The sequence below is a fragment of the Myotis myotis genome, unplaced genomic scaffold (genome assembly GCF_014108235.1).
Source record: "Myotis myotis isolate mMyoMyo1 unplaced genomic scaffold, mMyoMyo1.p scaffold_m19_p_4, whole genome shotgun sequence".
Taxonomy (NCBI): Eukaryota; Metazoa; Chordata; class Mammalia; order Chiroptera; family Vespertilionidae; genus Myotis; species Myotis myotis.
In genome coordinates this window covers 37,885,370-37,912,867 of record NW_023416346.1, presented here as the reverse complement: position 1 = coordinate 37,912,867, position 27,498 = coordinate 37,885,370, and the positions used below count along the sequence as shown (strand labels likewise).

At 40.6% G+C, this 27,498-nt stretch overlaps 1 protein-coding gene, 1 long non-coding RNA gene and 1 pseudogene across 17 annotated transcripts in view; 2 read left to right on the top strand and 1 right to left on the bottom strand.

Moving 5' to 3' along the window:
• Positions 1 to 20,060, bottom strand: part of THOC2 (THO complex 2) — a 114,868-nt gene extending 94,808 nt beyond the window's left edge. For all 16 annotated transcript variants that reach the window (XR_004967036.1, XR_004967040.1, XR_004967038.1 and 13 more), the window contains exons 1-3: positions 19,929 to 20,060; positions 11,235 to 11,293; positions 782 to 873 (exon numbers count right to left, since the gene is read on the bottom strand). Coding sequence is in view for 6 of the 16 variants with exons in the window: in XM_036306200.1 (XP_036162093.1) it covers positions 782 to 873; positions 11,235 to 11,293; positions 19,929 to 20,038 (261 nt within the window). In the remaining 10 variants the exon portion in view is untranslated. The remainder of the gene's footprint in view (positions 1 to 781; positions 874 to 11,234; positions 11,294 to 19,928) is intronic.
• LOC118654762 lies at positions 5,677 to 6,584 on the top strand (annotated as a pseudogene).
• On the top strand, positions 18,775 to 20,810 carry LOC118654763. Its single transcript, XR_004967046.1, has 3 exons — positions 18,775 to 18,851; positions 19,047 to 19,081; positions 19,956 to 20,810. It is a non-coding gene; the product is annotated as an uncharacterized LOC118654763 (long non-coding RNA).
• Positions 20,811 to 27,498: the final 6,688 nt, after the last annotated feature.

The window sequence follows — 27,498 nt, the reverse complement described above, 5'->3', positions numbered from 1 at the left end:
TATATTTTTTTTAATTCTCTAATAAGTGAAACAGATGCCCAGCCAGGGTGGCTCAGTGGTTGAGCATAGGCCCATAAACCATGAGGTCACAGTGTGATTCCTGGTCAGGGCACATGCCTGGGTTGTGGGCTAGAACCCCAGTAGGGGCCATGCAGAAGGCAGCAGATCAATGATTCTTTCTCATTATTGATGTTTCTATCTCTCTCTCCCTCTCCCTTCCTCTCTCTGAAATCAATAAAAACATATTTTTAAAAAAGAGTAAAACAGAATAATCACATAAAGTTTAGGAAAAAATCTAGTTAACGTATTCTAAAACCAGTAAACACATGAAAATTGGCATCAAGTGAACATTAGAGCTATGCAGTCTCAATTTAATATAATTAAATTCTCAATTTAAAAATATAATTTCTAAACATAACCACAAACAAAAGAAAATGCTTTGATATGCTATATTGGGAGAAAAATATTCCTGGTCAAATTATTTTTTATAGTACCCTTTTAAATTAACTATATCTTGATTTCATTACAATGCCAGGGTTTTGTTGTGTGTGTGTGTGTGTGTGTGTGTGTTTGCCCTCCCATCTTACATAACATTTTTTGCTTTACTCACAACCAGACAAAAAGATTAAAATATCTTTATTTGTCTAGCAACAATGACTTACCAACATTACCTTAAATCATTTCATTTTTGAAATGCAAATTATACACTTCAAAGATGTTTGTATCAAATGCAAAAGAAATAGGCAACAATTATTACATTAAAAAGCATATACATACTTACACTAATGTCATTAAAAACATTAGATGCCTGTTCATGCTTTAGGTTCCCTTTAATGACATGGTATGATAATTCATAGAGAACTTGCTGGAAATCTGTTGACCATAAAAGAAAGAATGTAAGTACACAGAATGTAAGAAAAGCAGAATCTCTGGGGAAGACCTATATTATTTCCTACTTTTCAGATTTATCATAAACATCAACAATAAGAAAAAGTATACTTCTAATGCTTTAGCACATTTTTAACTTTTATTTTCACAAAAACACAATACTAAAAGAGTAGGAAAAAGTTAATGTTGGCTCCATTACTATAACATAATTACTGCTTGATAATTTCCTTCCAATATGTCTATATATTTTACATATTTGCATTTACAGTGCTCATCATTTCGTATTGATATCCCCCCACTTTTAAAAGCATTTTCTCAAAATCCAAAGCCTCTAAAATTACTTTCATTTGCAGTGACTTCACAGAATGCCAGAAAGTGTATATAAACTAAATTAACCATTCCTCTCAGAAGCAAATTTCACAGATTTTTAAAAAACACTGGGTATATCTGCTACTAATGGCGGATTTTGTAATCAAAGAAAACACAATAATTTCAAAAGAAACATCAAAAGTGCTTTATTCAAAGTAATGTCCATTACTAGCTACACATTTCCCCCATCTTTCAGGTAATTTGTGAATATCATCCCAATAGAACTTTTCTTGTTTTGAGGCAAACCATTCAGAAACCCAATTTTCCACTTCTTCCTACGTTTTGAAGGGCTGCTCAGAAAGTGCATGTGCCATTGATCAGAACAGGTGATAATCTGAAGGAGCAAGGCCTGATGAATACAGGGGGTGGGTTCACCCTTCCCAGAAAGACCTTTCAACGTGTCTTTAACTGGTTTTGAAGTGTGTGATGGTGCATCATCATGAAGCAAAATTACTTTGCCGTGTCTTCTGGCCCATTCTGGTCGTTTCATGATCAAAGAGTGGTTCAAACTGATTATTTGTTGTCGATAGCGATCAGTATTAATGGTTTCACCTGGTTTTAGAAGCTCATAATACACCACACCTTCCTGACCCCACCAAACGCAGAGCATTGTCTTCTTTCCGAAGCAATTAGGCCTTGTGTTGGTGTTGATGGTTAACCTGGATCAACCCATGATTTTGTGCATTTGGGATTCTCAAAATAAATCCACTTTTCATCGCCAGTCACAATTCCATGGACTTTCGTGCTGTTGAAGCAACAGCTTACTGATGACTTTTCAGTTTTCCACTTGTCTTTCGTTCAGTTGATGTGGCACCCATTTTCCTTCCTTTAAAATCTTTCCCATTGCTTGTAAACAATTGGAAATTGTTTGCTGAGAAAAGTTTAATCTTTCTGAAAGTTGTTTTTCTGTTTGACACACATCTTCAACCAATAATGCTTGTAATTGTTGGTCTTCAAACTTTTTTGGTTGACCTGGACGTTCTTTGTCTTTCACATCAAAATCATCACTTTTAAAACGTTTAAACCAGTGTTCACAAGTATCTTGAGATGGAGCATGTTCACCATAAGCTTCCCGAAGTATACGATAACTTTCAGCAGCACTTTACTTCAAAATAAAGTAATGAGCCCTAACCGGTTTGGCTCAGTGGATAGAGCGTCAGCCTGCGGACTCAAGGGTCCCGGGTTCGATTCCGGTCAAGGGCATGTGCCTTGGTTGCAGACACATCCCCAGTGGGGAGTGTGCAGGAGGCAGCTGATCGATGTTTCTCTCTGTTTCTCTCTCATCGATGTTTCTAACTTTCTATCCCTCTCCCTTCCTCTCTGTAAAAAAAATCAATAAAATCTATTAAAAAAAATAAATAAGTAAAAAAAAAAGTAATGAATTAAAACTTCCCACAAATGCTCTTTTTTTGGCATGAAATTCGACATTTTTTTTAAAATATATTTTATTGGTTTTTTACAGAGAGGAAGGGAGAGGAATAAAGAGTTAGAAACATCGATGAGAGAGAAACATCGATCAGCTGCCTCCTGCACACTCCCTACTGGGGATGTGCCCGCAACCAAGGTACATGCCCTTGACCGGAATCGAACCTGGGACCCGAGTCCGCAGGCTGACGCTCTATCCACTGAGCCAAACCGGTTAGGGCAAAATTTGACATTTTTAAGAGTAAAAATATCTATGATGTCAACACCTTCAGCAAATTTGACATATGAAGTTTTGAAGCTTGTTGTCAATACAACAAAATAGCATACATCTCAAATCGCATATATATTAACATATGTGTAACTCCATTTATTGAAAAAAATCCGCATTATGAACTGGTTCACCTAGTATATTCAAATTATTGTCAATTCAATCTCAGGACTGCACTGACAACAGGTAAGGAACAGCAGTAAATATAAAATTGAGTTTTATCCATGCCCTACTATCAGAAATTTCTCCCCAAACCTAAATCTCTTTTTCCTATTTCCATCAGAATTTAAACTAAAATAATTGCATACGTACATACATACATAAAACAGCAGTTCTATGATAGCTGTCAACCACAAGAAGTCTCACTCACTAGTAATTAGCATAGCCCCCTTTCCCAAAGAAAAACATTTGGGGGGGGGGGAGTTAATGGGCAAGTGAATACTTCCTCCTTCCAGCTATCTTTTTTTTCTTGAGTCCCATATACTAAAAATTTTTATTTCCTTCCTCTCATTAAAAGCAGGGAAACCAGGAGCTCTAAAAATATTAATGTAAAACAAAGTCAATTTATAATCTCCTTTTGAAGGGAATCAAAACTCTTTCGAGGCAAAATTGCAAGGAAAAAAATCAAATATTTAGCCCTGGCCAGTTTTACTCAGCGGTTAGAATGTCAGCCTGCACATCAAAGGGCCATGAGTTCGATTCCCATCAAGGGCACATACGTCAGTTGCAGGCTAGATCCCCAGTCAGTTGCATGTGGGAGGCAACAAATCAATGTGTCTCTTTCACATCGATGTTTCTCTCTCCCTCTCACTACCCGCCCACCCCCTTCTACTCTATCTAAAAGCAACAAAAATATCCTCAGTTAAGAATTTAAAAAAATAATAATCAAATATTTAAAAAGCTTCTCCTTTGGTCTGACTACTGGTCACAAAAAAGGAATATAATAGAAATAAAAACTTTTATCAAGCCCCTTTAAACAATGAAAATATTATTTTACAATGAAATAAAACTGCACATTGAGTTGTTAAAGAAATATAACCAGATTATCCTAATTCCTTGTGAAGACATATTTAAATATATTTACCTTTTATTAAACATATTTACTTTTTATTATATATAGTCTACCTTTTGCACAAATATGGTTTCATTGTGCTTATAATAAACTATAAAAACTAAAATGCAAAGAAAAATTTTCTATTTATTAGTATGGTAGGATTATGGGGTCAATTTCAGCTTTCACTTTCTACTAATAAAATGTTTTCACAACAAATAATACTCATTTAAAGTTACCTAGATAGTTAAATTATTTTTAAAAAGCAATCACTCTTACAAGGACAAAACAGCTGAGCATACACCAAATTCCCATAAGAATATGGGCTCATGGGGCTGAGGGAGTTCTAATCTAAATCACAGAAGATTAAAATAGAAAGCAAATAGCTCAGGTCATTTTTCTGATATTAAGTTACATAAAAACAATCACAATGTAATCCAAAAGTAGCAAAAAATGGTCCCCAATTCACAAGTTATTTAAATGCCCATTTAAGTGGTTAGGAACTCCTATTGTATTTTATCTATAGAAACAGTAAGTGGTGCCTTAATACTACCAGGTTAGCCCCAACAAAGTCCTGCAAAACCTACACTAAAGTTGAAAAACTACATTTACAATGGGGAGGAAAACTTACAACTCTTACACTAAAAATAATAAGTAAAAGACTTAAGAATAGCCACAAGTAAAAGGGACTTATATTAGATGTTAACTGTGGGATCTGTACATTGAAGACACCAGTTCTTGGTTATGTGGAGTATCACTAGAACTAGTCATGTTTATCAGCCATCATTATAACGTTATTTTACTGGGGGAAGGGACTTATAAAAAGAACAAGGTGAAGTAGTGTGTGCAAGGGAAACTGCCTGCCTGAAATGAAATCATTCAAGGGAGGGGCAGAAGGGGAAAGGGCAGAGGAAAACACTACACTCACTCAATCCCCTCAGATCAGCAGTTCTCAACCTGTGGGACGCCTAAGACCATCGGAAAACACATATATAATTACATATTGTTTTTGTGATTAATCACTATGCTTTAATTATGTTCAATCTGTAACAATGAAATTGGGGGTCACCACAACATGAGGAACTATATTAAAGGGTCGCCGCATTAGGAAGGTTGAGAACCACTGCCTTAGATAGAACAAAAGAAATTCTAAAGAAATTACAGTTTCCTGCATGGACTACCTACTGGGGCACTCAAACCAAAGCTTGATTGTTGGCATATAGCAGCCAAAGAGTGTGTATGTGTTAAGAAAGCAGGCAATGGCAAGCGAAAGAAGCACCAGCAAATTAAGCCAATGAGATGCTCATAACTGTTTCTGGTTTTAATCGTGAATCAGAACAGCCATGCAAATTAACAATATCTGTGTGTGTGTGTGTTTTAATATGTCTTTATTGACCTTTTTAGTAAGAGGAGGGGGGGGAGGATAGAGATATAAAAACATGGATGAGAGGAAAACATCATCCATCCGTTGCCTCCTGCACTCCCCCTGCTAGGGATGGAGCCCGTAAACAGGGCATGTGCCCTGACCCAGAATCAAACCAGTGACCTCTTGGTTCAGGGGTCAACACTCAACCACTAAGCGACACAGGCCAGGTACTGACAGTTATTAAAGATCCACACAGCCCCCATTTAAAACTAAAAGAGTAGAGTCTGCTCTGCACTCAGAACGGCCACCATGGCTGCTTACAAGCTGGTGCTGATTCGGCATGGCGAGAGCGCGTGGAACCTGGAGAACCACTTCAGCGGCTGGTACAACACAGACCTGAGCCCGGCTGCTGCGAGATGCCGGCTATGAGTTTGACATCTGCTTCACCTCAGTGCAGAAGAGAGCAATTTGGACCTTCTGGACGGTGCTGGATGCCATTGACCAAATGTGGCAGCCTGTAGTGAGGACCTGGCGTCTCAATGAGCGGCACTATGGGGGTCTGGCTGGTCTTAACAAAGCAGAAACTGCTGCCAAGCATGGTGAGGCCCAGGTAAAGATCTGGAGGCGCTCTTATGATATCCCATCACCACCGATGGAGCCCGACCATCCCTTCTACAGCAACATCAGTAAGGATCGCAGGTATGCAGACCTCACTGAGATCAGCTACCCTCCTGTGAGAGTCTGAAGGACGCTATTGCCAGAGCTCTGCCCTTTTGGAATGAAGAAATAGTGCCCCAGATTAAGGAGGGGAAAAGGGTACTGATTGCAGCCCATGGCAACAGCCTTCGGGGCATTGTCAAACATCTGGAAGGTCTTTCTGAAGAGGCTATCATGGAGCTGAACCTGCTGACTGGTATTCCCATTGTCTATGAATTAGACAAGAACTTGAAGCCCATCAAGCCCATGCAGTTCCTGAGGGATGAAGAGACCATGCGCAAAGCCATGGAGGCTGTGGCTGCCCAGGGCAAGGCCAAGAAGTGAAGGCGAGCAGGCAGACGACCTTCCCAAGGACATCCTCTCTCCCATCCCATTCCTCTGCATCTCTTCTGTGCACATGTCACACTGACCACATCTGTAGGCATCTTAGGTTGTAGCTGCAGATGGGGACTGGTGGCTCCCAATTTTGTGTTAGCCATTTTGTCTCCTGCACCCACTCCCTTCATGCAATCTAGTCAGAATGGCCCTTCTGGGGTATGGGTCCTCAGTCTAAGCCAAGGGAGACTCTTATCTAAGAGAGTCCAGAGGTAATAACTCTTGTTTTTTTGCTAGTGTTTTGTTTATTACTAAGGACCTGCTTGAAAGTAGGGGAGTAAGGAGGAGCCATGTAAGGCGTGACCAATGAGAGGCAAGAGAGCCTGTTTGTGTTCCTGAGAGCAGTCCTGTGCTATTCTGCAGTCAGGTGAACTGACTGGGGGCTCTAGTCATTCCAGTGGAAGATGAATGCCTGGTGATTCAAACATTTCCTCCTTGACCCCAGAAAAGCTGGCTCCAGAAGATTGGGATCGACCCTGAATGTTTACGTGTTGCATTTACTTTACAAAAAAAAAAAACAGCCTTAGCCAGTTTGGCTCAGTGGATAGAGCGTCGGCCTGCGGACTCAAGGGTCCCAGGTTCGATTCCGGTCAAGGGCATGTACCTTAGTTGCAGGCACATCCCCAGTGGGGAGTGTGCAGGAGGCAGCTGATCGATGTTTCTCTCTCATCGATGTTTCTAACTCTCTACCCCTCTCCCTTCCTCTCTGTAAAAAAATCAATAAAATATAAAAAAATAAAATAAAATAAAAAAACATCTACATAAAATACAAAACAAAAACCCTTCTGGGGTTTTTACTGGCGGTTGAACTATTCCCACATGTGGTCCTCATAAAATAAGCCATTCCTCACACCAAGGTGGGATGAGCTCCTTGACTTGTAGGAGTTATCCTGCTGTGTTTTAGAATCCCTCCCCGGCATTGGTATTATAGTCTCATGGCAGTGAAATGTCTCTTGATCATGTCCAGGTGTGTCTTTTACTGTGTGAATTCTGAATCATGTTCCAGTTGCTTGGCCCTGCCACATGGGCCCAGTAAGCATTTTGAGCATAACTACCAAGTCTTTTTCAGATCAGTATAATAAAGGAGTGATGTGTAAATAAATGAATAAATGAATAAATAAATAAATAAATAAATAAAACTAAAAGAGTAATCAGCCTGTGTTATGCTATTTATACTTTTTATAAAAATTCTTTCTCTTACCCACTTAGGGTTTCAATCGCAAACACGATGAAGTTAACCGAAGTTAAAATTTTGTTTTAAACAGGAGAAGAAAATAAAATTTAGTATCTAAGTGCTTTTAGAAAGGAGTCTTTTTTTTACTTTCTTACACTTCTGGCAGTCAATTGATTTATTCAAAAAACAAGGCATTATATCAACCTCAGAAATCTTTATGAAAAAAAATTTTTTAAAGAAATCTTTATGGCACAGCGCGATGGCGGCAGCTCCTTCAGGCAGCTGAAGGGGAATTTAGGCCCGGAAGATCCGCGTCCATCCGTGGTGGGGAGAGGGCAAGCGTGTTCGGCAGGAGCCACAGCAGGGGCGGCGCTTGGACTGTCCCATCCGCCCCCTATTGTGGCTCTGGGAGCGGCTGGGCGACTGGAAAGCGACGGTGAAAGCAGGCCGTGAGGGGGGCGGAGCCGGCAGCCCACCCGCAGTAGCGGCAGCGGCGGGCGCCGCCTCCCAGAGCTCAGACCCAGGAAGCGGCCGGGAGGGCAGGAGGGAGTCTGGCCTGCCGCCGCCGCCGCCGCCGCCATGAAGCTCAGAGTAGGGAACAGGTACTGGCTGGGCCAGAAGATGGGCAGCGGAAGATGGGCAGCGGAAGATCGGCAGCGGCTCTTTCGGAGACATCTATCTCTCTATCTCGGTACGGACATTGTGGCGGGAGAAGAACTTGCAATCAAGCTTGAATGTGTCAAAACCAAACACCCTTAGCTCCACATCCAGAGCAAAATCTACAAAATGATGCAGGGAGGAGGGAGAGGCCCGCAGAGGACCCCGCCAGAGTGCTTGCCCTCCAGCGGCCACAGCAGAAGGAAGTTTCTCAGGCACAACTTTTAAGGTGGTGAGGAGTAGAACGAGGTGACTCAGGATGTGGCCTTCATGGGGGGAAGGAGCCAGGTGCTGGGGCGGGGAGGGCGGGGGGAATAAAACTTCCCAACTTAAAAGCCTTGTGACTGTTAAGGAGCAGCACCTCTGAACTCCCAAGCTAGGGCACCCCTGTCATCTGCACAGGCAGGAGCACACCTCGGAAGGATCAGACACGTCTCTAGACGGAGCTCAGTGCCTGGGGCCAGCACTGCTTCCCGCGAAGGATCAGACACGTCTCTAGACGGAGCTCAGTGCCTGGGGCCAGCACTGCTTCCCGCCAGAACCCTGCTCTAGGAGCCGGTGCCACTGCCCCAGTCTTCCCTGGCCCTTCTCCGGGACCTGCCAGTACACCCGGACTCCGCCTTTCCCCACACAGATCCGGGTTCCCCCAGTTTCAGACGCACCCTCAGTGGCTGCTATCCAGGTGTAAGACTTGTGTTTTACTTTTTCTTTTTTTTCTGTTAATCCTCGCCTGAGGATATTTTTCCATTGATTTTTAGAGAGAGTGGAAGAGACAGAGAGAAACATCGATGTGAGAGAGACGTCCTTTGGTTGCTTCCTGCACATACCCCAACCGGGGACGGGGATCGAGCCTGCAGCTGGGCATGTGCCCTTTGACGGGAATCAAACCTGGGACCCTTCAGTCCACGGGTTGACGCTCTATTCACTGAGCCACACCAGCCACAGGACAGGCCTGTTTTAGAGAATGATTGCATCCAGAAAAGCGAGCGCCTCCTTCTGGGAGTGTTCTGTGAACTCACTGACCGAGATGGAGACCACGCTGCGGTAGGCAGAGAGGAAGTGGACATCACCTTGCCCAGAGAGCAGGGGCTCTGCTGTTAACTAGCCTTCTGCATGCGTCCCCGTGGGTACTGCAGGTCGCTTGTTGCTGACCCGGGGAAAGGGTCAGCGTGTGGTACACAGGGACAGCAGGTGAGGAGTGAGCACCAGTCCAGCAAAATGCACTGCAGCTCACTCTGCAGGTCCCCAACCACAGGGGTCTGGAAAAGGACAGATAAGCCCATGCTTCCCTCTCCTCCCCATAAATTCAAGATTTTACCCAAAGCTCTGGTTTCTAGCAGTGAATACAGAGTTGCATTCGTCTGCCTCCTAGTAAGCAACCTTGTGTCGACTTTGACAAAAGTTTCTTGCACCTTCATCTTCCCTTCCTTCCTCTCTCGACCCCATTGTCTACTGGCAGCCCCCTTCCCCCGCCCTTGGACTAGAGGTTAAAGCAGCTCTGATCCATCTAAAGGCAGGTGTCCCTGCATGAGTCCCATCAAGGAAAGACGATCTGACCTCAGGAGGCTGGGATGGACTATTTCCGGCTTTTTCAGAGTATTACACAAATCATTAAAGCATTATGGAGACACCCAGAAATTAAAAAAAAAAAAAAAAGAAATCTTTATGAATGGTCATACAATTTTATAAACAGGATGAACTGAAAAATAAGTTTGGGGACTCAAGGCTAGGAATGTTAAGTTTTAAAACAGATCTTACCCAAATGACAGAAAACTAGCTCATTCATTTGTTAAAAAATGCTTTCCCCTCAAAAAAAAAAAAACAACAAAAAAAAAAACAAATTTTCTTTAAAACGTATATAATCTCACCCGACCACGGGGCTCAGTGGTTGACCATCAACCTATGAACCAGGATGTCATGGTTCGATTCCCAGTTGGGGCACATGCCCAGGTTGTGGGCTCGATCCCCAGTGTAGGGAGTGCAGAAGGAAGCCAATAAATGATTCTCTCTCATCATTGATGTTTCCATCTCTCTCTCCCTCTCCCTTCCTCTCTGAAATCAATAAAAATGTATTTTTTAAAAACAAATATATAATTTTTGATAAAAACAAAAGCAAACTTATCTACAGAAAATCATTCTGTTCTTAATTTTCTACTCACAATGGCATAATTTAAATAACTACAATGAATTTTATCTAAAAATCTGGGGGTTAAAATAGAATTATTGGCTGTGAATTATTTTTCCCAAATTGAAAAAAATGTTATGGTTTCCATCTCAATGAAAGCTACATAAGAAAATACTTTAAACTTACTAAACATAATTGCTTTTGTTTTTGCCCCTCCTTTTCTAAATCCATATGCCCAATTTTAAATTAATGAATGTTAAATAGTAACATCATTCAAAATTAAAATAACTGGAAATTTATATCCTCTTTAATTACATAACATTTTAGTTAATAAGCCATATTTGTGGTATGCAGTACACAACACCTTTGCTTTTAATGTTTTCCATGACAACTACCTTCAACAAGATCCCGGATACCACCTAAACATAACCAGCTTTAGTAAAAACACTGAACCTGTTTCTGGAAATTTCCTAGTGTAAATAAGATCACAATCATTTTACTTTCCATACTAGCTTTTCTCTTCTGTTTATGACTAATAACTAGTCTATGCAATTTTTCATATAGCTAGCAACTGTATTATAAAATCCAAGCTATATCATGACTATTATGCAAGTTAAATAGCATCCTTATACAAAGATGTATAGTCTTACTATAACTATAGTTTTAAATCTGAATTGTAATATATTCACATAAAAGCTTTACATAATGTGAACTATCTTATACCTTTTGTTTGCATTCATAACAATTTGATGAAAACAGGATATTTATAAAAATTGACCAAGCCAAAAAAAATAGCAATGATACTTTTAAAATTCTTACCTCTGTAAGTCGAACTATCATGGCTTTTATTTTCACTGAGAATCCGACACAAATGCAAACTAGAATAAAGCAAAAGTAGTCTGCATTAATTTCAAATCTTAACAAAGATGATCCTTACAGAGTAAATTATATCAACTAAAAATATTTGAAAATGTATTCAATGTCAACATCCATTAGTTTAGAATGAGAATAAAACAAACCTAAAAGCCATAATTGGTCAAAACTAGAGGATGCTAGTCAATCAATTCATTATTTTTAAAACTGGTAAAATTAACTAAAAAAATCAATCACTTATTCTGCCTTCATATATGAACCAACGGTTGATAAGAAATGTCTCTGTACTTAAGTATTTCAGCTAATAAATAATGATGGAATGATAGAATTACATTACCATTTTAAGACTCCTAATAAATTAAAAGACCTAGGCATCTATGAATGGCTGTTCACATTACAAAAAGAGACAACAGACATTATGTGCTTCCTGATCCTGATAAAGGAATATTACCACCCATCTATGATGTTGACTTTAAAAAAAAAAAAAAGGCACGACCTAAATTCAGACTGTGGAAAAGTCTATAGGACAGTGATGGCGAACCTTTTGAGCTCGGCGTGTCAGCATTTTGAAAAACCCTAACTTAACTCTGGTGCCGTGTCACATATAGAAATTTTTTGATATTTGCAACCATAGTAAAACAAAGATTTATATTTTTGATATTTATTTTATACATTTAAATGCCATTTAACAAAGAAATATCAACCAAAAAAATGAGTTCGCGTGTCACCTCTGACACGCGTGTCATAGGTTCACCATCACTGCTATAGAACAATGACCCAATCTCTTCAACAAATATATTGCTAGGAAAAATAAAGGATGGTGGGGGATCCTCAGAGTAAAAAAGGCTTTAGAGACATATCAATCACAATGTATGGATCCTTATTTGAATCCTGTCTGAAACAAGTATTTTAAAAATTAATATTTATAGACCCTGGCCAGTTAGCCCAGTTGGTTAGAACATCGTCCTAATACACCAAGGTTTTGGGTTCAATTCCCATTCAGGAAACAGACAAGAATCAACCAATGAATGCATAAATAAGTGAGACAACAAATCAAGGTTTCTCTCTCCCTCTCTCTCTCTTCTGCCCTTTCTCTCTCTCTCTCTCTCTCTCTCTCTCTCTCTCTCTCTCTCTCTCTCAAACAAATTTTAATAACCTAACATTTATGAGTCAACTTGAATATATGAGTAAAACTCTATCTTTAAGAGATAGATGCTGAAATATTTACAGATGAAATTATATTTATCTCAACAGAATGGGGAAATGGGTGGTATATAGATGAAACAAGATTGGCCAAACAAATTAAAAAATTTAATTAATAAAAACTATTTTTAAAATTAAATGAACTTTAAAAAATGGTAAACTGATTTAAGTTTGACCCCAAGTATTTAACTACTTCCCTGGAGAACAAAGATGGGCTTTCCAATGTGTTGAGAATAGTGGTTAAGCTTCTAGTTTCTCAAAATATATTAAACCTGCCACAAGCTTACCTGGAATAGGAAAGCAAAACCAATCTTCCTTCCAGTAGGTAATACAAAAATAGCATCCACTTCAGACTAGTATCAGAGAATATAACCTAAAAATGTCTGCAACCTAGCTCTTTTTAAGAGTAATTATATAAGGAAGTACATCAAGCCTAGCCAGTTTGGCTCAGTGGACAGAGTGTCAGCCTGCAGACCAAAGGGTCCCAGGTTCGATTCCAGTCAAGGGCACATACCTTGGTTGAAGGATCCTCCCCAGCCCCGGCCCATACAGGAGGCAACCAATCAATGTATTTTTTTCACATGGATGTTTCTCTCTGTCTTTCCCTCTCTCTTCCACTCTCCCTAAAAAATCAATGGAAAAATATCCTCGGGTGAGGATTAACATAAATAAATAAACAAACTCAACTGGTTTCCTTTAAAAAAAAAAGCATATCAAGACTGCTTTAATATTTCCTATAAAGTATTAAAACAATTTCCCCTTATAGTTCTCACTGTCCCCATGGCTTCAATTCTCTTTAAAACAGTGGTTCTCAACCTTGGCTGCACATTAGAATCACCTGGGAACCTTTTTTAAAATCCTGATTTCTGGGCCTCATCCTCCGGAAATTCTGTTTCTTTGTTACTAATGTTGTGGCCTCACCCCATAACAAAGAAACAGAGTTTCTGGAGGATGAGGCCCAGAAATCAGGATTTTAAAAAGATTCCCAGGTGATTCTAATGTGCAGCCAAGGTTGAGAACCACTGCTTTAGAATGTAGTACCAGGAAAACTGTCTTTGACAGAAGAATGTAATGAAATCAAGTAACTCAACTTTCACTTTGTGCCCATAATAAAAAGCAAGGCCAACTAGTCTTTTGGCGAATATTTGTGCTTATTCACATTTTTAGTAGCTTCATTTTCTGTTTGTTAAGCTTAATGCATATGTCTTTTGTGATAATCCTCCCAGTGGGGAGGGATTGGAAATGTCCAAATCCCACGTAATCTAATGATATAGTCACTGATACATAATTTTAAGAATTGAAATATGCCATCTTATCAGTCACAAGACCACAAACATTCATTAGGATACAGATAATAATGTCAGCATAAGTTATTAATTATCATCTGAAATATTTGCTCAAATTATGTAAGGAATCATTAAGGGGCAATTAACTTGCATAACAGACACTGTACTTTTATTTCCCTAGTACAAAACAGTTCTTCCTTTGTTGTAGGAGAAAACTAAAAACAATCACTAAGAAATTTCCTCCAATCAGTAGATTTGTATGTGCTCTTCTCTCTAAGTAATCCACTAACAAAAGATCACAAAGTATCCTTAAAGAAACAATTACGTTTCTGTATGCTACATGTCTTACTACACCTGTTGAAACACTTTAGTACTCTGTCCTAAATGATTAGGGGAGAAACAAACTACCTCTAACAGTTGCCCATTTTAATGTGACTTTAAAAATAACAGAATATTCTGCCTCAGTCCAAATTCAAATAATTATTTCAGTCCCTTAATAACCTCCAAGTAACCGAGTTTACCACTTTTTCCACTTTTAATACAGTTTGGTACTATTGTGGAGATGATGTCTTAGGTCCCTGAGAACAAAGACAGAATCTACTTTCTGTTATGATCTGTGGGGGGAAAAAAAGAATAAAATGTCATATTCTATCATGGACTTAAGTATTTTTGTGAGTACTTCTTAACATGAATATTTAGTTTTCCATCTTAGTTGTTCCCATTTTGCAGTAAAAATGGAAACACCGCATAAGCTGGACTACTACTTTGATTATAATCAACATCTAAAAGTTGGTTTCACCGGTTTGGTTCAGTGGATAGAGCATCAGCCTGCAGACTGAAGGGTCCCAGGTTCGATTCCGGTCAAGGGCATGTACCTTGGTTGCAGGCACATCCCCAGTGGGGAGTGTGCAGGAGGCAGCTGATCGATGTTTCTCTCTCATCGATGTTTCTAACTCTCTATCTCTCTCCCTTCCTCTCTGTAAAAAATCAATAAAATTAAAAAATCAATAAAATATTTTATTGATTTTTTACAGAGAGGAAGGGAGAGAGATAGAGAGTTAGAAACATCGATGAGAGAAAAACATCGATCAGCTGCCACCTGCACATATCCTACTGGGGATATGCCCGCAACCCAGGTACATGCCCTTGACCGGAATGGAACCTGGGACCTTTCAGTCCACAGGCCGACGCTCTATCCACTGAGCCAAACCGGTTTCGGCAATAAAATATATTTTTAAAAATAAATATAAGTTGGTATCACACATAAAAAACTAATGTCAAGCTGCACTTTAATTCTTAAAAACAAAACAAACCAAAAATAGAATAAATTTGGTTAAGCAAAGTGCTACCTCTATTATCACTGTTAGAAGAGAGACATAACCACAAAAATGAATATTGAGACATGTAGTTTTATCTTGAAATATATGCATTTATGAAAATGAAAACATGCATTGAGGAGAAAAGAGTTCAGGAAATATTAAAAAAAAAGACAAGTTCCTGCACACAAGTGCATTAATAGCTCTCACTCTACCTTATTGTAGAATAATTTAATTTTTCTAATAAAGCCATAGCCTATAAAATCTGATATTGCTACAATTTCTGAAGAATGCATTTCTCTACCAAGAAAAAAGACCAAGACTAATAACTTGTGAATGCAAGTCAAAATGAGAAAATAAATGCCAAATGAAAACTAAGACATGAAGGTTTCAGATAAAGCTTCAGCTGAATTTAGAGTACCTTTTAAAGAAAAAGGAAAAAATAATAATAACAAAAAAAAGATTCAACTACCAAGACTAAAATTTCTTAGAATGATTATTTGCCATAAAGTCTCTCTTCATATTTCCCTCCAACAAATTCAGATCAGACATCACTTAATGAACATCCACATGTACTTAGATAAGTTCTGAAACATGTAAAGTCATTTAGCAGCAGAATAAAAATGGCAACCAAAACATCTGGCGATTAAATTTTAAAATATTATTATAACTACCAATAATTAATAAGACCTAAAAATTGTAATTGATATGTAAATTTTTAAAAGAATTAAGTCCTTCAAACAAATAGATGCTATCCAACAAATATAAGTATTTCAAAATTAGACTCCGTATTGACATGAGGCTAACATCTTCAGATTAAGAGCTTGTAACATAAACTCTACATCAAGGTTCCTTGTTACACAAACAAATGCTGAGCTCACTATGCTAATAATTTTTACTAAAAACATAATCTCCATTGGATGTACCAATACAGGCAAGTTTATTAGCTTAATCATAGCAAACCCTATGCTAATACGAAACTATCAAGAAAGTAAAACTCTAATTCCAAAATTAAAGTGATTAAAGCCATATCCTGCATATTTCACAGTATTTGAGTTTGCATTTAGATGTGAAACTTGTAAGAGTAATTCTGTGTTAGTGGAAAGGACACTTAATTACGTTTTGGTAGTCCTCCTTTGTCTTTTTGATAGCTCTTGAAAAAAAACATTTTAAGAGTTCTGTAATTTACCATGAAAAACATAATCAGTATCGCTGAAAGGTTAGCTAGGTATGTGATGAACAATTCAGATAAGCAAAATACAGGTTTTTTTCTACTTAGTTACCTAACAAACCTTATTCTTCAAAGCCAAGACTTTTCCTCTTAATAGACAGTTGCTTTTCATGAGGCCCAATTAAGAATTGCCCTCCCTTAAAGTTATAAAATGCCCCATATATCACATATGTTACTTTACCCCTATGATGCTGAAGTTGACTACAACTCCCAGAATAGACTTATACTGGTAAGAAGTGACAGCAAGAAATGAACCTCATGAAATCAACATTTTTTTAAAAGGTAATTTTCAGTTAAGCTAAAGCTAATCTGCTAATTCATCTTGTTAAAAAGGAAAAATCCACCCTACATATAATTTTAAATATTGATCATATTCTGAAAGCCAAATCTATAAACGATTCACTAATAATTTGGTGGCACATTACCTTTGGGTTTTTTGGGTTGTTGTTTTTTCTTTCTGAAGAGAACATATCCTCAAGGTTTTATTGTCACATAACAAAATATGAAGCTTAGAACTGGATCACTTGGCCCCTTCTCTTATTTCCTCCCAGTTCAAAATGCTTGCATCTCTTAATTGCCAGCATTCTCTTAGATCTGCAGTTGGGCTCAATGCATTCAAGCCTCAGCACAATCTTCTTTGTAGTTTTAGCCTTTTTTGCTTAGTCTGTCCACCATAGCCATTCTACTTCCTGTCATAACACCGCAGTCTCTGCACACACAGAGTATCCTTGCCCTTCTTGTACTGTGTTACATTGTTGCGTTGATGCTTGCCGCACTTCTTACAGAAAGTCCAGCATGTTGCAGGAATTTTCACTATGTTTTTGAGAGCACTATCAACATGGAAAAAGCTTACTTTCATTTTTAATATTTCCAGTACCTGGTTTATTTTTAAGAGTCTGTTTTCAGACAAAGGAAGTGATGTTTTATAATATAGTTACAATACCATTTGTTCTAATAAAATGAAAATGCTAACATCTATCTTTTGCAAGATCCAAAAAATCCAAGGTTAGACTATGTGTAACAAAGTTTCAAATAAAAGAAAAGTATTACATGGTGATGTGTTTGACTAAATTATTTCCTTATGTCACACAACTAGCAACTTTAAACTCTCTTTAGATAATACAATTATAAAACTGACTACACTGATTTGTATCTAATTCAAATTACATTCCACAAGCCATGGAATAACTACATAGATGTTAAGTAAGTTTTGAGCAGGTCTTCAATCACAGGAACTATGACAGCATGGATCGTGTAAATATACATAAAGTGAGTCCAAAACTCCAATTTTACTACATCACTTTGTTTTTCTCCAAAGGCTGCCAATCAGAAGCCAAGCAGAATTTCACCTCCTACCCCTAAAACCACTCATTCCAAGGTGGAAGTAACAATAGTAAAACTGTCAAAAACAGCTGGAAGGAAGAAGTTGAACAAGCTACAAAAATGAGAGCTCCTAAATAAGTAAGTTGGCTTTTAAAAGCAAACAACAGTGGCCCTGGCCAGTGTGGCTCAGTTGGTTGGGCATCGTCCAGTACACCAAAAGGTTGCCTGTTTGGTTCCTGGTCAGGGCACATGCCCAGATTGGGGTCTCAATCAGCAGTGGGGGGTGAGGGCATACAGGAGGCAGCCAATGTATTGTTCTCACATTGATGTTTCTGTCTCTCCCCCTCTCCCTTCCTCTCTCTAAAACTCAATAAAAAGTAATTTAAAAAGTAGTCAACAATGAACTGATTTATCCTAATAACTGATTTATCCTAATCTAATATACATAAAGATGATGGTTTGGTTTGGTTTGTTCTGGTAACTTCCCATCCTGCCTTCCCTGCACACAAGGGACCTAAATAGCTATGTGTTAACTAGCAGTACAAGGATTTAGAAAATGTTCCAAACAGTTAAGAAATGAATATATATCTAATTGACTTCTCTTACAGTTAATAAGCTAATAAGCACTCTAAGCATATGCTAGAAAGTGTGGGGAGGCGGGAGGCAGGACAGTTGAACCAAAATAAATGAGACAGTCCCCACTCTTCAAGGATCTCTCAATTCGTTAAAGAGTACCCATAAATGAGTCAGGGACAAATTAATTGCTAACCTAAGTGGTACAGACTTTAAGTGCAAGAGCTATCCAGTAAGTTTAAATATCTAAAGATTGGAATAATATTACTTTTAATAGCTATCACTTGAGCACTTATTATAAGCCAAGTGCTTTACAGGCATTATTTAGTCTACACAACACTCCTTTGAGTACTTCTTCCCAATTTACTCAAGGGGAAACTGTCAAAGTGGTTAAGGAACTTATCCAAGGTCACTCTGCTAGTTAAGTGGCTAAGCCGGCCGCTTACTCAGCCAATCGAATTCTAGAGCTCATACAGTTAAGTAAAACAGTGAGACAGTGAGAGGGCGGGGGGGGGGGGGGGGGGGCCGAGGAGGGCGGGGTACAGGCAGACGATGTTACACGAGCACGGGTTCCCTGCGTTTAGTTTCATTCTAAGTAACGAAGTTCCAACCGTAAGCTGCACGAGCAACGGTAAACGAACCACTGAGGGGAGAGGGAGGGGGGAGTGGGCAACGACGGTAAAAATGGCTTGCGAGTTAACTCTTACAGGATCGAGCTTTAGCTAATAAAGCGATTCAAAGAAGGAAACTAGAAATAAGTTATTTGCGTGTTGTTGTTTTTTAACCTGGGGTTCGTCTTGCTACTTAAACCATTTTTATTTTCTAGAGGAAGCGCTGAAATTTTGGGCCAGGAAACCTCGGGTATGACAAATTACTGCTATGTATGACTCGGGGGGGAAAAGTTTTATGACTTAAAGGAATCGCGTTATTCTGGGTATTCGAGAACCTTGGAGACTTGCCAAAATGAGTTGCAGTCCCAGGACAAAATGGGGTTTGGGCAACATTTCATGACGAAAGTTGAGTCCGACACGAAATGGCCCTAAGGTGAAAAGACGGAGTAAAGAAATGCCGGTAGGTCTTCCGGGAAAGCGGCAAGCCCCGCTACACCCTTCCCTCGGCAGCGGCGCCGCGCGAGGCCGGGACAGTCTGACAGACCGCTTCGCGGGAGGCCGTGAGGTGAAACGCGGGGCTCTCCGCAACGCCCCGGTGAGGAGGGGAGTCCGGGGTGGTTCGCTCTCCTCAGACTTCGAGCTGAGGAGGTGCCAGGCTCCGAACTGCGGAGTCGAACGGGTGCAGAGTAAAGAAATGGGACGTGAGAGAGAGGGGAAAAGTCCGAACCTCCCCGGCGCGGCCCCGTGAAGAGAAAGGAACCAAGGGAGCTCAAACGAAGAAGGGGACAAAAAAGCGACAGAGCGGGAGCGCGGGGACCCGAAGGGGCGACACGGGAGTTCTGCTAACAGACTAAAGGAAGGCGGCCCACTGAGGGGTGAGGCGATTTAAGGGAGGCCACGGAGGGAAGGAGGTCGGCGGTGGTTACCGGCACCTCTACTACCTCAGTTCTAAACTCCTAGCCAAATGTCCACACCCGCCGCCCGGATGGGGGAGGGGGCACACCTCTTCCCCGCCCCCAACCTCCCCCAACTGGGGAGAACGCCGTGACACGGGGGCCCGGCCCGGCCGTATCCCCGCCTCCAGTCCCAACACTCACAATTCGCCTCTCCCTGTTTTCTCCCAGTTCTTTATCCACTCTACGGGAACCAACACCGTCGCGGCCGCCATCTTCCCCTCACTACTAGCAGGAGCCCGGATGTGTAGCATGCGAGCGAGGGGTCAAAGTGAAGCCCCGCCCACTAAGAATGCCGGGAACTGCGAGTTAGCTATTCGTTTTCCCGCCCCAGTCAGTCATCTCCGTCCCGGGGAAGCCCGAGGCCCGTGGCCAACGACGTCGCCCAAACCCGTGGGTCCCTTCGCAGTGACGTCGCGGGCCGCGCCTTCCGCCACCCTAGCCCTCGCTTCCCTTTCCCCAGGCCAATTCCTAGCCCTTATCTTCTTCCTTCCGTAGTCTCAACACCAGGCAACTAATTCAAACATGTATCTCTAAAGTACCTAATATGTGCTAGACACTGGGAATAGAAAAACAATAAACCATGATGCCCATGATTAACAAGTTTGCCATTTGTGGGAAAGAGAAACATATAAGCAGGCCAATTACAAATCCTTGCTACATGCTGAGGTAAAGAAATTACTCAGGGAAAGTGTAGCCATTTACTGTGTCAAACATGCTGTTACAGGGAATACAATATAACGAGTAAAAGAGAAATCAGCCCTGGGAACACTTGAAGCCCCTGTGCCACCAACACTACTGTCTCCCGTGTCATTGTCACCTTAGGCAAAACTAGGGAATGCAAGTACCATGAGAAAACAACTTGCTTACATTGCCACTAACAAAGTATCTCCCACTAAACCCTAACCAGCTGGATAGCTCCCTGGGTTCGAAAATCGTCTGGATATCCCAAGGTTCTGGATTTGATCCTGGGTCAGAGCAGATGTAAAAATCAACCAATAAATGCATGAATATGTGGAACAACAAGTTAATGTTTCTCTTTCTTTATTCCTTCCTCTCAAATCAATTTTTTTAATTAAAAAATAAGTATCTACCACCCACATACTGTTTCAAAGGGTGAAATAGTAATTTTACAGTGGGAAACTGGGGAGGACACAGGTTCACCTGGGGATGAAAATAAGCTTCCCCAGAAAGTAGACAAATGGGCAACATGAGCCTCCTGATAAGATGCTAAGAAAAACACTAACCAATTTTATAGTATTAATCATACCCAAAATTCACATAACCTAAATTTAATTGTGAGGGAAACATGAGGAACAGTCTACAAAATCTCTGGCTTGCACTATTCAAAATCGTCAAGTTCACTGAAGTCCAACCAACCAGGCTCAGTGGTTGAGCATCGTCCTATGATCCAAGAGGTCACAGTTGGATTCCCTGTCGGGGTACATGCCTGGATTGCCAGCTGGATCCCCCAAGGGTAGGGGGCCTTGCAGGAGGCAGCCAATCAATGATTCTCTCTCGTCACTGATGTTTCTATCTCTCTTTCCTTCTCCCTTCCTCTCTCAAATCAATAAAATATATTTTTTAAAAAGACAAAGACCAATTGAGGAACTCTTCCAAATTAATGGAAACTACAGACATGACAACTGATCCCCAGCCAGGAAAAAAAAAACAAACATTTTCTTGTGCTAAAAAGGGCATTGTTTGAGCTATTTTTTACTTCTTTGTTTGTTTGTTTATTGGTTTTAGAGACAGAGAGGAAGGGGGAGAGAGAAAGAGAAAAACATCGATTTGTTGTTCCATTTATTTATGAATTGACTGGTTGCTTCTTGTATGTGCCTTGACCAGGGATCTAACCTTGGCATATCAGGAAGATATCCTAACCACTGAGCTACTACTTGGCCAGAGTGTTAATATCTTTTCTATTTTATTGTTTTAATATTTTTTATTATTAATTTCATAGAGGAAGGGAGAGGGGGAGAGAGAGAGAGAGAGGGAGAGAAATATTAAGAAAAAGAAATATCCAATAGAAAAGATCAATACAAACAAAAATTGTTTGGTTGAAAGGTCTAATAAAACTGACCAACATCTGGCAAGACTGATTATAAAAAGAAGAGAGAAGGTACATATAAAGAAATATTAGGAATTGTATAGATTAGGTTCTTGACAGCAAACAGATGACATACTCAAAGGAGATTATTAAAGAGATTTTAATGAAGGAACCATGCATAAGGGTGTGGGTAGGATTAAGAGACATCAACAGATGGGTGGTAAAGCACCACCTCAGGTACTGGAAGTACAGTAAAACCTCAATATTACAGACTAATTCGGGCGAGGGGGTGTCCGTTAAATCTGAAAGTTCATTATATAATAAAGTAGGTTTTCTGAATGTGTATGTTAAAAATTTGACAAATTAGTTTACCTGTTTTTACTTATGTAAACACATTTGTGTAATTAAAATTAAGTGTGTATAGAAAGTTTAATTTCACAGAAAACTTTTCTATATGTATTACTGTAATTTTAAATTCAATCACTGTGAGTAAACAAATGCACATGGCTGGAGCCTGAAGGGGCAAGGGGAGGGGATGCTAAGCAAAAACCAAGGAAATAAGGAAAAGTAAAGTAAAACAAAATAATAAGGAAAGGAACATTCAACAGGAGCTGTGACCTTGTATAGTAAAATTATTGCTAGTTCACATCCCAGCAGGGAATCTGAGGAATAAATACCCTGACCTTTCTCTTCCTCCATCATCTGATCTGCTGATACCTCCCATTGGCTGATGGCTACTGGAAGCCAGAATGCAAGGGAGCCTGGCAAATGAAGTTGTTATGGAACAGGAAACAGAGTAGGGTGGAAAGTAGAACTTGAAAAGAAAAACAGAATTTCCAGCACTGACCATTCCTTTTGCCCCTCTACACTACTCTTGCCCTTTGTCCAGATGAAAAACCCAGGCCCTCAAACAGAATGTACAAAGTCCCATCAGGCAGTATCATTACAGGGTGATGTCAATTCATTCTCACTCCCACATGAAATCTAAAATATTAGCCACCACCTGTGCTTTTCATACAAAGTAGAAGGGGAAAAGAAGGCTATAAACATAAAACACAGTTGATATAGTACCTGCTTCTGGAGCTGGAAGCATGTTCTAAGTTGATAATCATAGCTTCCTTTTCCTGCCATGCACTCCATATTTCCCTTGCCTTCTGTCAGCATCACAGTAAAACAAGATACATTACCTAGTGGAGTGACCTAAACCTTCATCCTTTTATAATCTTACCTTGATTAGGTTACCAGTTTTCATGGACCAGTATCATTGAGCACAGGAGTAATAAGAGGTACCCTAGTGAAGCCTCTGGGTTCTAGACATAGTCCTCTTGCCTCCATTGTGTAGTACCAACCTAATTTGCCTTTGGTAATCAGGGTAGACCACTCTGGTCTGTACAATGACCCCTTGTCTGCCTGATCTTTCAACAGCATGAGGAGCACAAAATGGCCAAAAGGCAGTGTCAGCCCCTGAAACATCAGACTCTGACATGTTCCCTGGGGGTTGGGGGGAATATATTTCTCCCTTGGGCATTAGAACCTCTTATCCCACTGAATCCAAGATGTAAGGATGGGAAACAAATATTTCTTCAGTCATTTCTCTCTCTCTCTCTCTCTCTCTCTCTCTCTCTCTCTCCATTCGAGGAGTGAGGTTATATATACAGACCTGGGTTATATATAGAGACACTGAGAGGGGAGAGAGGGAGAGAGGGAAAGAGAGAGAGAGAGAGAGAGAGAGAGAGAGAGAGAGAGAGAGAGACATCAATGTGAAAGAGACACATTGATTGCCTCCCACATGCACCTCTGGGGCGGGGAGGTGAAGTGGGGATCAAACCTACAACCTAAGTCATGCCCTTGACAGGGAATCAAACCTGAGACCCTCTGGTGTGCAGTCTGACACCTGAACCACTTAGCCATGCTGGCCAGGGCCTCACTTCTTCTATCTCTTGAATCCTGGACCCATACATTTTTGCTACAAGGGAGAAAATACATAGTGTCCCCAAAAAATGTATACACACTTTAACAGCTGATAGCTCAATTTTGAAAATTAAATGTATTTTTAAAAACACTACTTCTATAACTATTCAAAGTGTGTGTATACATTTTTGGGACACCCTATATTATTGCCTACTGGTTGAAAGCATATACTAGGTTCTGCAGGACAGTACCACAAACTTTCAGGCTGTACTGCCATAGCTGAGCCTTCAGCAAGAAATTGCACCATTGTATCAAGCCAAATGTTTCTGAGTGATGGGATACAAGATAAGACCAATAAATTACGTGGAGATGAGCCCATCGCTGCACTTCCTTCAGGCTCAACTGATATTTTTTGTTGGAAGCAGTGTTGGGTGGGATACCATGGTGATGAATCAGGCATTCTGTGAGTCCACATGGTGGTGCTGGCAGAGGCATTTCAGGCATAAAAAGCAAATCAGTATTCAGAATATGCATCTGTTCTTGTAAAGACAGTCGGTGCCTCCCCCATGATGGAATGGTTTCAGTGTAACCAATCTGCCACCAAATGTCTATCTGGTCCCCTGGGGGGAATGGTGCAATGCTGGTGCCTCAGCCTTTGATTTCTGCTGATAACCAGGTTGCCAATTCAAAGTGGTGGTAGATAGATTAGCTTTGGTGAGGGAAGACCACATGTATACAACCTATCCCAGCTGCCACAGCCATTTTGTACATTTAGCCTACTGAGCAAGCTCTAGGATAGCCAAAGAAAGAGGCTAACATCAACAGAATAGGTGATCTTATTCATCTGATTACTGAGAGCCTCCTTCACAGTGGATGTCCTCTGGGGGCAATTATGTGGAATACCAACATCTTTACACTCTGGCCCATTATAAGAGGCCTATGCATATACGTCCTTCTTAGGCTCCCTTATCACCAAACTCCTATCTTGTTCTTTCCACGTTTTTTATCCAGCCAAATCCTTGCCCCTGCCCTTGAATAAGTCTCCTTGAGGCCCTACATGTAGGCTGATGGAGAGGCAGTGATGCAGTAGGAGCAAGTACCATGAAAGTCTGAGCCACTTCCTCATTCACTTTACTTTTACCTTTCCATTTTGCTGGGATCTGATTTCATACACAATTTCCATTTAACAATGGAATGCTGCTGCACATGGCCTTTTGATGACTGAGTGGATTAGATAATATCCAGTTCACGATGGGCAGTTCAAGTCATATAGTCTCTTGTGACTTGAGGACCTAGTGACTACCAGGACCTAGTAGCAATCCAGGCATTGCCCATCAGATGGAGAAAAGTTTTCCCAGCAAGGAAACCATGGCCTTACTCCAACACCCAAAGGGTCTGTGCTGTAAAGGCTTCTGTTTAGGCTTCATAGACTCTTCCAAAACCATTGGTTCTGCAGAGTCTTAAGGCCCAAGTAACAGGGCAGCATGCACTGCAGCAAGATTTGCTGCAGTAACTTTTCTTGCTTCAGATCCCATTCAAAACTGGCAGCCTTACAGGTTACTCAGTAAATGGGTTAGGGCAGCATGCCCAAATATGATATATGTTGCCTCCCAAAGAATATTCAACAGTTTTTCAGGTGTGTCTTTTCAGGGTTGTGGTCTCCATTGATTGATTGGTAGGCACCAGGGCAAGTGGTCATTATTCAATACAGCTGGTCCTGATGTCAGCCATGGTCAGTTTTGTTGCTTAAATGGGTCTGGAGCTGAAATACAACTGAGGCCTAGATGTTACCTCTAGGGAAGAAAAGTCAGGGGGTCCAAGCCTCTTGACCAGCAACTTACTAAGGAAGGAAAAGTTACCCTGAGGATGAGGTGCTATCATACTACTGATTGCCTGATGCTAGGCATCTGGGGCTTTTCCACTCTCCTGACTGTCTGTACCTGGCCCATTGTCCTTGCTCTGCTCCTGTCTGTCTAACAGCCTACGACACTTTGATTTACTTTCTTGGCCATGGGTCTCCAAGAATTAGCATCAGTTCTAAGCCAGAATCTGATAATTCTCAGAAGCTTCTGAATATTTCCTTTTCCATGGTCATGGTCCCTTAGTAAATGACAACAGGTCCCAGTCTGTGGAGGACTTGGAAGTCTTGCAGTATACAGGGCTTGGCAAAGGTAGTTTTATATTTTTTGTATGGAAAATAATACAGTAATTAATAAATAATAATACAAGAATAAACTTTCACATACTCACAACTGTAAACTTACTTTTGCCTCACCCTGTACAATGCAATCTTTGAGAGTATTGTAGCAGGGTCCTCAAAGAGACTCAGCAGCCCCCTTAACCAAGGGGCTCCAGATCTGTGAACTGGCTTAGTAGATCTGGAAACAGAGTAGGAGTTCAGGTGCCTGCAAGGTTTCTGCTCACAGGACATAGAATTTTTCCGCTTCTATATACCACAGTCTATTTCATTCCTAGGTAATGCCATAATAAAGTACCCACTGCATCAGATGAAAGTCAAAACACTCTGATTACTCTCTCCTTGTGCTTTATTATGTTAATTGCGCCCTCCTTAGTTCTGACAGTTAAGTACCATCAACTGGACTTGTTGTAGGCAGCAGGAATGGCTCCCGGTGTTAAACTGGTGGGGCTCTGAACAAACCTGAGTTCAGCAACCTTGGTACTTGGGTTCTGGCTAGGAAAGAATTCAGAGTCCAGACCCAAACTGTAAGAGAACATTTATTGGGTAAATTATAGAGGTAGAAAAAGTAATTCCTAGAAGAAATAGGCTTAGGAAACGAGTTATGGAGGTAAAGGAAGGGCCCTTGGAGCTTGGGAGTGAAATAGAAAGCTACTGGTAAAGTGCCTGGGGCCAAGAGGGGAGGGTAAGGAAAGGAAAGTTTATGGGCGTGCTTCCTGGAGGGAAAGCACCAAGCTCATTGGGTCCTCTGTCCTAAGGATTTTAAAGGTGGAGATTTTAGGGGACCTTCTATACCTGTCCTGTCATCCTTGCTCTGCTCATGTCTAACTGCCTACAATAGACTCTAGCCTTTAGGGCAGTGATTCTCAACCTTCCTAATGCCGCGACCCTTTAATACAGTTTCTCATGTTATGGTGACCGCCAATTTCATTGTTACAAATTGAACATAATTAAAGCATAGTGATTAATCACAAAAACAATATGTAATTATATATGTGTTTTCCGAGGGTCTTAGGCGACCCCTGTGAAAGGGTCATTCGACCCCCAAAGGGGTCGTGACCTACAGGTTGAGAACTGCTGCTTTAGGGCCTATTATTCCTATCTAAATCAGGGAGCACACTTCCACTGAAGCATCTCCCACCATCATATCTGGTCGACAGAAGATATTTCACAGCCTTTTTCAGTAATGCTGGTGCTCCTCTCACCAGTGTATTTCTTAATGCCTTAGTGAAGGGTGTACTCCCAGTAGAGTGACCAATTGGTGCCAATTTTCCTGGGACTGTTTTCTTTAGGAGACTTGTTTATTTATTTCTGTTTATTAAATATGTGTTTTATTAATTTTAGAAGGAGAGGAAGGGAAAGGCAGAGAGAGAAAAACATTGATGTGTGAAACATCTATCGGCTGCCTCCTGCATGCCCCCTACTGGGGATCAAGCCTGAAACCTGGGTATGTGTCCAGATCAGGATTCCAACCAGTGACCTTTTAGTGCATGGAACCATGCTCAACTAACTAGCCACATTGGCCAAGGCAAGAGACATTTATTTAGAAAATCACA